This window comes from Theropithecus gelada, chromosome 12 (assembly GCF_003255815.1).
Source record: "Theropithecus gelada isolate Dixy chromosome 12, Tgel_1.0, whole genome shotgun sequence".
Taxonomy (NCBI): domain Eukaryota; kingdom Metazoa; phylum Chordata; class Mammalia; order Primates; family Cercopithecidae; genus Theropithecus; species Theropithecus gelada.
Window position 1 is genome coordinate 83,929,947 of NC_037680.1, and position 12,219 is coordinate 83,942,165.

The 12,219-nt window shown below is 45.4% G+C and overlaps 2 protein-coding genes across 5 annotated transcripts in view; one reads left to right on the forward strand and one right to left on the reverse strand.

Moving 5' to 3' along the window:
• KLF7 (Kruppel like factor 7) overlaps positions 1-12,122 on the reverse strand; it is a 95,920-nt gene extending 83,798 nt beyond the window's left edge. For 2 of the 4 annotated variants that reach the window (XM_025405104.1, XM_025405107.1), the window contains exon 1: positions 10,016-10,733. In XM_025405104.1, coding sequence (XP_025260889.1) covers positions 10,016-10,117 — 102 coding nt within the window. In that variant the 5' untranslated portion in view covers positions 10,118-10,733. Of the gene's footprint in view, positions 1-10,015; positions 10,734-11,315; positions 11,413-11,545 lie in introns of those variants that run through there. The other 2 variants (XM_025405108.1, XM_025405105.1) reach the window with 2 other exon arrangements.
• The window catches only part of LOC112635876, a 28,146-nt gene continuing 26,260 nt past the window's right edge, over positions 10,334-12,219 (forward strand). The window contains exons 1-2 of the mRNA XM_025403961.1: positions 10,334-10,399; positions 10,759-11,469. Of these exons, the coding sequence (XP_025259746.1) occupies positions 10,334-10,399; positions 10,759-11,469 (777 nt within the window). The remainder of the gene's footprint in view (positions 10,400-10,758; positions 11,470-12,219) is intronic.

Genomic DNA, 12,219 nt, shown 5'->3' on the forward strand with positions numbered 1-12,219 from the left:
TCTAGTTACAGAAAGAATGTGCCAATGACAAAAGACCAGGAGCAAAACGCCCTGAGCCCTTCAAACAAAAGCTCAGCACAGATGTTTGTTAGATTCTCATATGCAAACATGAAAAGCCCCGTCACAGTGGAAATCATCTCTTGGTCCATATTAAAAAAAAGCAAGAACCTTGAGAAGGGGAGGAGAATGTACAAATTAGGGCTGAACAATCTTAGAAGAAATGAAGTTGACTCGGGTCTGACCTTGAGCAGCATCTCATCACCCTCAGGAGAATCAGTTCTGCATAGGGCCCCACAGAAGACTCCTTCAACACCATAGTCAGAAGCTGCACTTCACGAACATGGTCTGTAGTGACCATATGAACAAAGGCTAAAAGCTCAAAAGGTAGGGGGTGCTGGGGTGGAAAGAATCTATTTCCACTCCTTTGTATGCTGAGCAAATTTGCCGCCTCTCCAAAAATAAGCACCAACATTATGACCACTCCACTGAATTCCTGCTAACTCGGCTCTGGAAGGTGAATGTGAGAACGGGGTCAAGAGCAGGTGCGCACTCCCTTGCAGGGCAATTGCTCTACAGCTAATTGCCGTTTTCACAGCTGGGTTGAGCTTTCCAAAAGGCATCCTTCAACCCTGAGCTCTGAGCTCCTCTCCTGATGTTCTCTCTTACCAACCATACCCCATCAAAGACAGTTTACAGATGAAAGGATGTAGCTACAGGACATACAATTTTGCAAACATCACAGTTTGAAAAAGAGGCGTTTCTAAGGCTTCTTTGTGAAGATCACTACACGCCCACAGTCATTACCACAGGAGCTAAGCCTTCTATGGGTGTGAAGGCAGCCTCCTTGCCTGAATGTCCTCGGCAGCAATTCTTCCACAGTTTATTTTTGCTCCTCTTACTAGAAAGATGGATCCTTTGAAATTCTTCATAAACAGAGTCTACTTCCAAACACTGTGGTTGGTCAGTAAGAAAATGGAGAGCTGCTACCTAATGCCTCCCCAGCATCGTCCAACAGATGTACATGCATGCATCCAGCCCTTTCAAACCACGGAGCAGGCTGAGGGGAGTGGAAAATCATGGCCAAGGGCCTACTGAGAATGAATTATTTGAAACCCAGCAAGGCTGGAGTTTAAAGCCCAACACCACCAAGTTTCCAGAAATGGAATTTGACCAGGTTAAGCAAACTCCTGAAGGGTCATAGGAAATGTGAGCCAAACAGACTGCCTTAGACACTTTAGGGTGAGGGAAAGCAAAGCAAGAAGGATGAAACAACACTTGGGCAGCTGCTATTAACAAAAGTGCCAGATGAAGCACATCCACCAGCATGATCCTGTTTTACTATAAACCTCCGGTCCGTGTGGATTCCAAATTACACAAGACATTAAATATTTCAATAGAATTAGGTAACCCCAACTCTGATATACCATTAAACCCTCTATACATCAATGGCTCAATGCCTTGACTGCATATTGGAATCGCCTGAAAGCTTTACAAACACTGATGCCTGGGTCCCTCCCAAACAGATACTGATTTCATTGGTCTGGGGTGCAGCCATGACTGAGAACCACTGAAAAAGGCATAGTCAAATCTTAAGTCATAGTCATAACATGCTCCTCAAATAACTATCGAATGCCCACTGTGTGCAAAGCTTTCTAAGAAGCAGATGATACACTAAAAGTTGACTACCAAAACTATACCCAAGGCATCAACTCCTCCTTAAAGCATAAACCTAACAGGAAAAATGACACAACAGAAAAGAAAAAAAAAAAAGAAAGAAAGAAAGAAAAGCTTTATTATAACTAAAAACTGTAAAGCATCATGAGGAAGTAAAAAGTTCTGCACAAGAGTATGGAAATCATAGCAGTTACAGTTGGCTGGTAGCAAGGGAGGGAGTTTGGCACCCATTTGAAAGTTAAGGGATGGGTGGAACTTGTACAAAGAAAATCAGGAAGGGGAGAGGGAGGAGGAGGAAAAAGGCTAAAGAAAACAACAAAAATAAAGACAGAAGCAGGAAAAGCATAGTCACTTAATTTGGATGGCATTTACTACACGTGAACGTGAAAAGGGGGGAAACTTACAAATACTATGTAGACCCAGTCTTGGAACACCTGGACCCTTGGAAGTCTGGCCTCATGCTATGTATAAGAGGGAGCCATGAACAGTTTGAAAGCAGGCCACCTGGGGTGATGGTGGCAGAAAGGCAAGTCCAGGGAGGTGACAGGGATGGTGGCAAGGCAATGGCCAAGGCTGTCATCCATGACAGGCTGATGCTAAAGTACCTCGGAAGCCACGTCAATGGGATTTTTCAATTAATTTTAGACTTCTGCTAATTAGATCTTTTAATCTAATTTTTCATTAGATTCAAGAAAAAGAAAGGAGTTACAATGACTAGACTGTCAAACTCAGATCATGAGACAAATAATTACATTATTAAAAGAAATAGGGAAACCAGGAAAAAGGAAGCAGTCCATGGAAGAAGTTGATGAGTCAGGGGTTTAGGACATACTCAGCTGAAGTGACGGTGGAACAACCCCAAAGTCCATCTTGCTTGTTGCTTATTTCCTGTTAGAAAAAAATGAGAGCCTGAAACCCAGGGACATATCTGGAGGTGGAGATGTAGATTACAGCTGTGAGGAGATGAAGACGCCCTGAACCGGGCAGAAGATTTTCACCTCTAAGATGTTAGCGGTGAAAGAGATCTGTGAGACACATTCCGGGACAGAACTTTCACCATCATAATTACCAGAGATTCAAGGAGGTAGGGAAGGGCAAAAAGTAACTGGGGAAAAACTGGAGCAAAAAAGTCAAATGAGCCCTTCCATTTTCCTTTCCTCATTAGGGACAATGGTAAAAACGAGGCCTACTTCATCCATCAGACCTCAAAAGACTTTTTGAAAAACCTCTCAGAGGTTGAGTTTCTTCACTCCTGCTTATTACAACCCTCTCAAGAATTTAAATACATTTCAAAAGATTTTCATAAACTGGTACATGGGTTGCTGGTAAAGTTTTGGGCACTCTCTTTGCTGGTGAGGTGTCAGAAACAAAGCAATTTCATGTTTGTTGCTTTCTACTTCCATTTAGTCCTATATTCCATCCAACCCCCTACCACATATGCCCCATTGCATACCCTTCATACAGTCACTCCATTTGTTATTATTTAAACGACAATAATTTTTGTAAGACTCGAGTTATAATTGGGGGCTATTTTGTCGGTACAGTGTATACTTTCCAATTTACCACACATTAAAAGTGGAAAAAGAATCAAATCACACAAGTAAGCCTTCTCCAAAATATTCAATAATTTGGTCTAGAACCTAGCCAATCCCAAAATTCCATGTACCAGTACTCTTAAAAATAAAAAGGGAATTTTCTTGCCTCCTTGAAGGCAAAAAAGAAAGAGAAAAGAATCAGAAATGAGTCAAGGTATATTCAGGTGACGGAAAGCAAGTAATCTGGTCTGGGCATCTGAGAGACCTGGGCTCTGAAACCATCAGTGTTAATAAGCTGTGTGACCTTGGAGAGTGTAATGCCTCTGGCTTTAACAATCACTTAGTTCAACCCTAGTATTTTAGAATTGAGGAAACTAAGACCCTTTCAAGATTTGAAATTCTGACATTCTATGTTCCTCGCTTTGGTACAAGGCTGAGAACCTGACTTTCAAAATGACCCTCAGGAAATGTCAATACACCCACATTCAAAAATAGATATCGCATATGGCTCTATGTTAATTATTTTAATTACCTCTAATCATTTCCGAATGGCACAGACATGGGCACTGTTTCCTGGCCATTATGGACATGTGTATTCACACTGTATACTCATCTGCCCTAAAAGTATCCAGCCCACAACATGCCATTAGCTGAAAGCTTTTTCACAACAGAACTTAGTAAATCTCAAGCATGTTTTATAAACAAGGTTGGAACAATGTGGGTAATACAGACAGGCACAGGTCAGTGTTCCAACATAGAACTGAATGTTTCTTTCTTTCTTTCCTTCTTTCTGGCACTCATGCTCTATTCTGTTTAACTTAATTATGAACATGCATTCTCTGTCCTACTAGAGGCAAGCTCCTAGAGGGCAGAATGTATATCCAATTCAATTTTGCATTGCCCAAATACAGTATTATGCACATAACAAGGGCTTAAGGAATGAAGTATTTACTGTGGAATATTTTCTATACTTGAATATAAACAACAAAAATCCCACAAGGTGCACTAGGTCCATCTACCAGCTCAATGAGGAATGGTATCCCCCTGAAATCAGAAGTCACTCCCACCTCAATTGGGCTGATACTAGACTCAGATCTCAAGGCTTACTGCAAATGCTCAGCCATAACATTTATATATCAAGCATGTGGTACTGCTCCAATGGAGGGGAGATGGACATGATACGTTTAAACAGGACCAAGTTCTTAGGGTCACACCAAATACTCCGAGAAGGAAAACTAAAGGGACGTAGGGCGGTAGAAATAATTCTGCCAATTAGCAGGAACAAATCAGGGCAAGGTGGGAGCAGAGCAAAATCACGAACAATCTTAGGTAATAGTATGTCCCAGTAATGGCAACACTTTGTTTATTTGGGGAATTTTAGATAGAATAAGGATATGTATATTCTAAAACGAGTATACAGTATAACAGAGAGGAGTGTTTTTTAACTTGTCAATGTTACATGTAACATGAATAATTAGACACTATCATTTGTTTCACCAACTTTAACACCATTAGTAGTCGAGTTTTCTAATCACTGTACTTGGTAAAATTTGGCATTCTGGGGTTAAAACATTCCCCCCTTCCCCCACCGTTTATGCTAAGCAAGCAGTCAGTTGATTTGGGAGAACAAAGGGACTTCTGGAGAGAGGAAATCTCTGCCCCTCGCCCTCTGGCACCATTCAAGTTAAGTTGGGGAGCTGTCCTAAACTTTCAGCAAACCGCAATTCTAACACATACGCTAACTAATATATCGAGTGAACTGGAATCACAGAGCCATTTTCTGCATTTGCCAGTTGTGGGGTCCAGCAAAGATAATTAAAAGCCCATTGCACAATACTATAAAATGAAAAGATAAGGGGTATCCACCGACCCGTCTGGAATCAGACCAGCCATCCTATCAACTTCAGCCAGATGGGACTGGCCAGAGGAAACTGTATTCTTTCCTCAGCAGGCACAGAGAGCGATTAAAGAAGATTGTAACGTCTTCTTGTACTCAAAAACTTAAAACACGAGAATTCTCTGAAGGGAGTAGAATGCGAAGATTCATAAGCGAGTGGCTATTAAAGTCCCCATTAGGACCCTCTCTAAACTACCTCCATTTAAGTGGAGAGGCAAATTAGCCCCCACTGGCATTTATGTTTAGAAGAGGCTGGCAGAAAGAAGCAGCCCACATTTGGATGCTTAAGGTCTCCGACATACCCATACATAAATCATTTCAGGGCAAGGCTGTCATCCTGCATCTTCTGCTCTGCCTTTTAAATGGATGGGACCCCAACATCCCATTCTCCTCAGGGTAAGGAGTGGGGGTGGGAAGTTCACGGAGAACAAAGAATAGTGACTTCCTTTTCCCCCTACTAAAGACAGATGTAGTAAAAAAATAACTACATTATAATGTTTGCCCACTTTAAAATACCAAACTGCAAACAGGTAGACTGAACGATAATGTTTGAGAGCCCCTAAATCTACACAAAGATGTGTCTATTAAAGGAACATGGAAATGAATCTATTAAAGAAAGGCTAAGTGTGATTGATTGCAGTCACACGTGCTTTCATTTGTAGAGCTACATCTATTTAGTGATTGCATCTTTATAAAGATACATTCTGGATAACAGGGGCAGTTATATTTTTATTTCATCTACCAAGTTGCTGTTTCAAATAAAGAAACAGATTTACAGTAACTGAAGAACACACAAATCACATACAAAAAAAAAAAAGCCAGTTATTTTATCCTTTGAGTGTGGCTAGCAAGGCTCCTTTGTGTCTACAAATTTCCCTGGGTGGTGCTGTTGCCAAGAAATTCTAATTCATGACAAGGTTTTCTGCGAATTGGGGACAGAGGCAAACCTGCGGATGGACAGACCCTACAGTTTGCTTTGTCTTCTGGCGGATATACCTGGTGGCCCAGGCCTGCAGAAGGAAGTGCAAAGGCAAGATCTTCACATAAAAGGAGAAGCAATGTGGCTCACAGACCAAATCCCATCCCTGGTACCATGAGGCTGTTCTTGGAATGCAACCATTTCTGTAGGTTTTCCCCTAGAGATTCCTTATACCAAAGGCCCTCATAAAAATTGTTTCAGGGTGCCTGAAACCAAGATGAAATTGCAGTGTTATGGGGACACTTTAGTCCTTACAGTAGCCAAGTATGCCATTAGTTTAAAACAATAGGGAAATGGGGGAGGAGAGAGGAATGTTCTATGATTTATTTATTTGTTTCCAGTAGCAGTGGAAAATTTTCTCCCAGCAAAGAGAGACCTGAAACTGACCCCATCTGCCAATTATGAATCAGCATTAACAATAAACATAATTCCATAAGACTTTTCAAGCAAACATGAGATGCTCCTCAATGACACGATGCAAAGCTAAGTCCAAATAAGACTTAGATCATCACTGCTTGACCTGCACTCATGAAATAGCAGACTAGAGATAGAATATATAAAAGTTCTAAAAGTCTTTATATATTCTAGAAGAAAATAAAAGCATTGTATCATATTCTTTTTATTTTCTAAGTCAGCAGTGTGTCTAAAAACAAAATCATGATTTCTATTGGCAAAAAAAGTCATGAATGAGTTTCCCTTTACCCATATCAAGTGGTACCCCATAAGAAACTCTGGTTTCTGTCCTACCCTTGACCTTTTCCTACTTTTGCTCAGACAGCTCTTGGAAATTTTCTTACAAGTTTTCAAAGCGCTTACGGCTGGTAGTCTTAAGAATTGTGCGTCAGCTGAATTCTATAAAATAATAGACCACATGAGCACAGTGTAATTTACAGTTATATGACAGGCAGAAAGATGATGTTACTTGGGCCAAGTGCTTAAGTATGCAGTCAGAGCCCAGGAATGGAGAGCTGTTAATGTGTGACGTCCATTTGGATTTCAGAATTATACCAGCAACAATTATTTTCAGACTTGGAGCTATGTGGCTAAGGCATCATTGCCAGAAAATCCAATGTCAAAATGAGGATCTCCCTGACAGGAGGTGGCCCTGCCACAGTCAGTGACTTTGTCACAGGCTCACTGACTATTAGGCAGGACAATTATCCCATATCCTAAGTTTAAAATAAAATCCCCAAATCATTTATCTTCAATTTTCAAATGTAAAAATGTTCTTGAGTTTATCATCGAAGCCACTCTTTCTCTAGAAACCAAGTCAGATTATCAGAATCTCCATATTTCGCTCATCTCCATGAGCCCAGGTACATTGTTCACTTTAAGAAGAACAACTAATAATTACTCCTCATTTGACCTCTAAAATCTGATTACCCCAGAGCATAAGGAAACTTCTTCCTGTCTGGGGTTCTTTGCAGAAATCTTGCTGAGCTGTTTTGAGCAAAAGAGTCTCAAAATTTCATCATCTGATAGTTGATTTGGAACTAACAGCTGCATATCACCATCACCACCCCTTATACTCAGAAGCAGCAAGACGGTTTGGGGAGGGGGAAGAAGGAAGGGATAGAGGCTAAAGGTTTTGTCATCAGTGTAAACCTATGGTCGTAGTCGCCTTTATATAGAGCAGTTGAGACTATGGAGTCCAGAGCATAAAGCTCACTGGAGTGATATATTGTTTATTAGTGCTTCCCCACAAGTTATGCATCAGTATTGGCTATAAGCATGCCGCTGAATAAGTTGGCTAAGGGTTTTAAGGTGAGAGTGGCTGGCAGTTAGAGAGGGTTAAGGCAAGAAGTGAGGGGGTTCCGAGGGGTGAAAAATCCTTTGCCTGTAGAAACTGAACTAGAGCTTCCCTGAAGGGGGAGGAGGCAGAGGAGCAGGGGGAGGAGGGGAGAAGGAAGAGCAGAGATGGCTTCTTAGGAAACAATAGATCTAATACATCCTCTAATTGTCAAACCAGTGATGTTTCTTTGCAGATCTAGAGTTTGTCCTGGATGGTCTAGCCAGATCTAGAAAAGCAGGTTTCCTGTGAAGAGACCTTCCTCCAAATCTGGCTTTACTACTCTGAAAACTTGAACCAAAACAAAGTTGCATGATTCATCAGTAGGGAACGTTCTAACAAATAAAGCCAACTTTCTTCCTTCTAACACTGCTTAACAGTTAGTCACAAACAAGGGCTGCCTTGGGCAGGCTGACTAAATCAACAGATTCCCTTCTCTAACCTGTCTAGACAGTTGTTAATATGCAACCGATTCCACACCAGTGGGCTGACAGTGTGAAATGAAGGCTATTTCAGAAAATGAAATTCAGGCAACATTTTGGTTTAATTAGCATTGGAAATAAAAGGAAGAAAAAGATCCAGTGAGGCCCTTCATGAGATACACTCTCGTTAAGGATAAGGATGCATCGAATAAAGACTTTATGCTAAAAATATGTGAACTGTGTATGTGTTCACAGAGAGACAGTCAAGCATCTGCCAGCGTCCTTGGACAGGAATGCATGTGTGGACACACTGACACCAGAGGCCAATACCTGGAGGAAAACTCACAGCCTCTGACCAGAAGAGAACTAGTTACAATGGTACAGTTAGAGGATCCGCTTTGCCACTCAGCTCCTTATACCAAAAGCCAAGCCTCTTTTGCTAAAGCAGCGACTGTTACATCTCAGTCTCAAGCTGGCAAATCCTGCTTTGGATCCCGGCAGAGGAAATTCAGCCGTTCATTAGCCTTAACAAGCCGCTGTCACTAAGCGGAGAAGTTACATGAGCAGCCACACACCGAGTCTCTCACAGCCCTCCCCTCAAGGGCAAGCGGGTTTCTCCAGGACGGACTGTACAAGTTCACACTTCCTATGTGCAAATCCGGACTGTCTTCTTGGACTTTCCATGGTGCACACTGTAGAATTTTTAAATACCCGTGTCCCCCTGCCCCCACCCACCATCTTTCCTGCAGAATGTCCCCTCAGCAGCTCCTAATCGCTGCTGAAAAAAACCACTGTTTCCGCAGCAGAGCCAACACTTTCCACTGACCAGCACTTTCTTTATTCCACTTCACAAAGCCCAGTGAACTTGTCACCAGCCCCGCTTCATCCTCCCTGGGACGGCTAGCCAACTTGGCATCGGTGCCCTTCAGCATCCTAGGAGTTTCTTAACTAGTCCTCTAAGACAAAGTCAGAGGCATGGAAGCACACATCAGTCTTTGTCTGAGGTTGTGCTGCCTAACTAGAGAAGGACCCTAAACAAAAAAGAGAAACAAGGACACGCATAGAGGCATCACACTGGGAAAACCTACAATGCATTGTCAGCCTCAGCTACATCTTCCCGTCCTCCTTGAGTATCTTTTGTCACTGGGCTCTTTTCTCTTTTGCCTACCTTCTAATCTCAAAATCAAGCTCCTATTCTTTATTGACACTCGCTAATTACTGAAAAACACTCCGCTTTGCTCCTGCCCACCCTCCCCCCGCCCCCAATCCGATGGTCGTAAGCACCAGTTGAAATAGATGAACCTGATTTCAGGTACCAAGTGGGTAGAGCTCATGCATGCGAGAACGTGGTCCCTGTCAGCAATCGCTCCTAACACCCCAAACCACCTTCCCACCCGGCTCCTCCGAACCCCAGAAGTTCGGCAGGTCTCTGATAGGGGACAGCAAACCCGACAACGTGTGCGCAGGGATGTGTGTTGGCGACTGAAACGCAGGCAGCTCGGACCGGCTGCTCAGCTCGGCACACTACGAGGTTAGGGGTGGGTGGAGAGGTAAGCGCAGATGACTGTTTCAGAAAACATTTTCAACAACAGACAGCCAAAAAGGAAGGAAAAAAAATCAAACAAACAAACAAAAATTTCGACCCAGAGCCCACACCAACGCAGCCCCTGCGTCTCCGCCGCCACCACACGATTTACACAAGTAATTTAAATCATTCACCTGCTGCCAGGTCTCCTCCAGGGATGGCAAAGCTGAGAAGTAGCCGGTGTCGTGGACAAGTTGTAGCTCCTGGAATATACTATAACTAGCCAACACGTCCATGCTGCTGCTGCCGGGCAAAACGGGAGGCAAAACCCTCCCCCGAACACAGTTGGGGCTGTTTGTTTGTCAGTCTGTCTGGCTCACCCCCCAAGAAGGCAGACATCCAGTGGCCCTTTTGTTTTGTTTTGTTTCAGTCAACTAAAAAGGAGAAAAAAAAAAAAAATCAATGCAGGAGAGGGAGAGAGGAGGTGAGAGAGGAGCGAGTGAGTGGGGTGGATGGAGAGAGGCATCCAGCGTGTACAGTGCAGACGACTGCCAGGAAAAGGGGACTTCTCCACGGGAGTAACAATTCCCTTCCAGGGCTCTAATCACTCCAGCTCGTGGATCAGGAAGGGGGATGCAAACTCACTGACACGAAGCTGCCATCTATTTCTGCAGCGCTGTTCGCTCCTAATGCAATCTTTGCTCTTTATTTTGGGAGGTTGCATTTTTTTCTCTCGCGATCGCTTCTCTCCCCCCCTTCCCTTCCCTCCCCACCCCCCACTCCATCCTTGCTAGTTTGTAGTCTTCCCCCTCCCTTTTCTCCTCCTCCTGCTCTTCCCCCTCCCCAAACTCCCTCCCTCCGCCCGGTTCTCCGCGCAGCCGTGGGATCTCGGAGGAGGGCGTCCATTAGGCCGCGTGTGACCATGTAAGGTAAACAGGGGGCTCATGAAGTCACTGAGGACCAATGGGGAGCCCGGAGCGGGGCCTGGGGCGGGGCTTGGCCCTGGCGGCGGGCGCGGATTGGCGCGCTGCGGATCTCCCTGCTGCCTTACAAGGCGGTGCGAGGCGAGCTATTTTTAGAGGGCTATATAAGGGGGCTGAGGCGGCCGCCGGGCGGCCGGGGAGCGCGAGCGCAAGGGACGGGGAGGGTCGCGGCGACACTCGCGCCAGCTCCCGGGACGCCAGGGCGGATGGGCTCGGGTTGGTCGCCGGCCTCCGACCCTCGACTAGGTGCCTGGCGGAGCCCGGTGCGTCCGGAGCCCGCGCCCCTCAGAGGGGTCGCGCGTCGCCGCGGCGGCGCTGAGGCTGGCGGTCGGGAGGTGAAAGTCCGGATTGCGGGGTCAGGACGCCTCCTGGAGGGGGCGCGGCGCAGGGGGCCGCGGGAAAGCCGCCGAGGGCGCGGAGCGGGAAAGGAGGACACTGGCCACCTCGCCTCCGCCTGGGCACGGGGCAAGGGGGACCCACGCGTGGCGGTGCCGGGGAGGTCCTCACGTACTCAAAAACAAGCAGAAAAGGCATCCAGGGCCCGTTCCCGAATTCCCCACAGACTGGCAGGGTGCAGAGAAGCGCCTGAGGAGGAAGTGCCACACAATGGGCGAGAACAAAGGGGAGCGGAGCGAGACTGCGGCCTGCGCCCGCCCCCTGCTTGCGCACAGTCCCCGCCCCGCCCCGCGGGCGCCGCCGCCGCCGCCCTCCCGCGCCACCTTCTGACCCCGAGCTGGAGACCCGGTCTGGAGTCCGGCGGCTAGAGGTGGTTGCGAGGAGCCTGTTGCTCGAGTGTGCGATGAAGAGGCTAGAGGGAGCCTAGGTAGATGTGGGAGGCAGGCTGGAGCTGGCAGCTTGCAAGGGGGCCTTTACGTGAGGCTCCCCATGGGGTCTCCAGCGAGTTGTCTGCAGAGCTGTGATGGTGAGAGGAGGAACTCGATTTCTCGTTTTCTGGAGTTGGGATGTAGACATATAGAGATCTGTTACATCTGAGATGAAAACCCTGCATAGTACACGTTAGGGTTGGCCAATTGTTTGCTTGACCTTAAATGGTTAGTGTGGTTTAAGCTTCCCCAAAATGCACTGTGAGCTGAGCTTCCACTTTTGGAATGATTGCAGAATTCGGTGCTTAAGAGATGAGAAACCGTTCTACCAGTAATGGAAGAAACACTTCACCTAATCACCCTCCTTGTCTTTCCCTCCCTTTGACTATGTAGGACTCGAAAACAGAACATTTGAAAGATTCTACTCTATGAAACAAGCACAGATTGAAATTCAGTATTTGCCGAGGAACATTAAACAGGAGTTACTGGGCTTGAGGAAAGCCTGATTTATTTACTTGTTAGTGTCTGGAATTATGTTGGCCAGATTCATAGCATTCATTGTATGAGTATAATTGGTACATTTACTCCAAT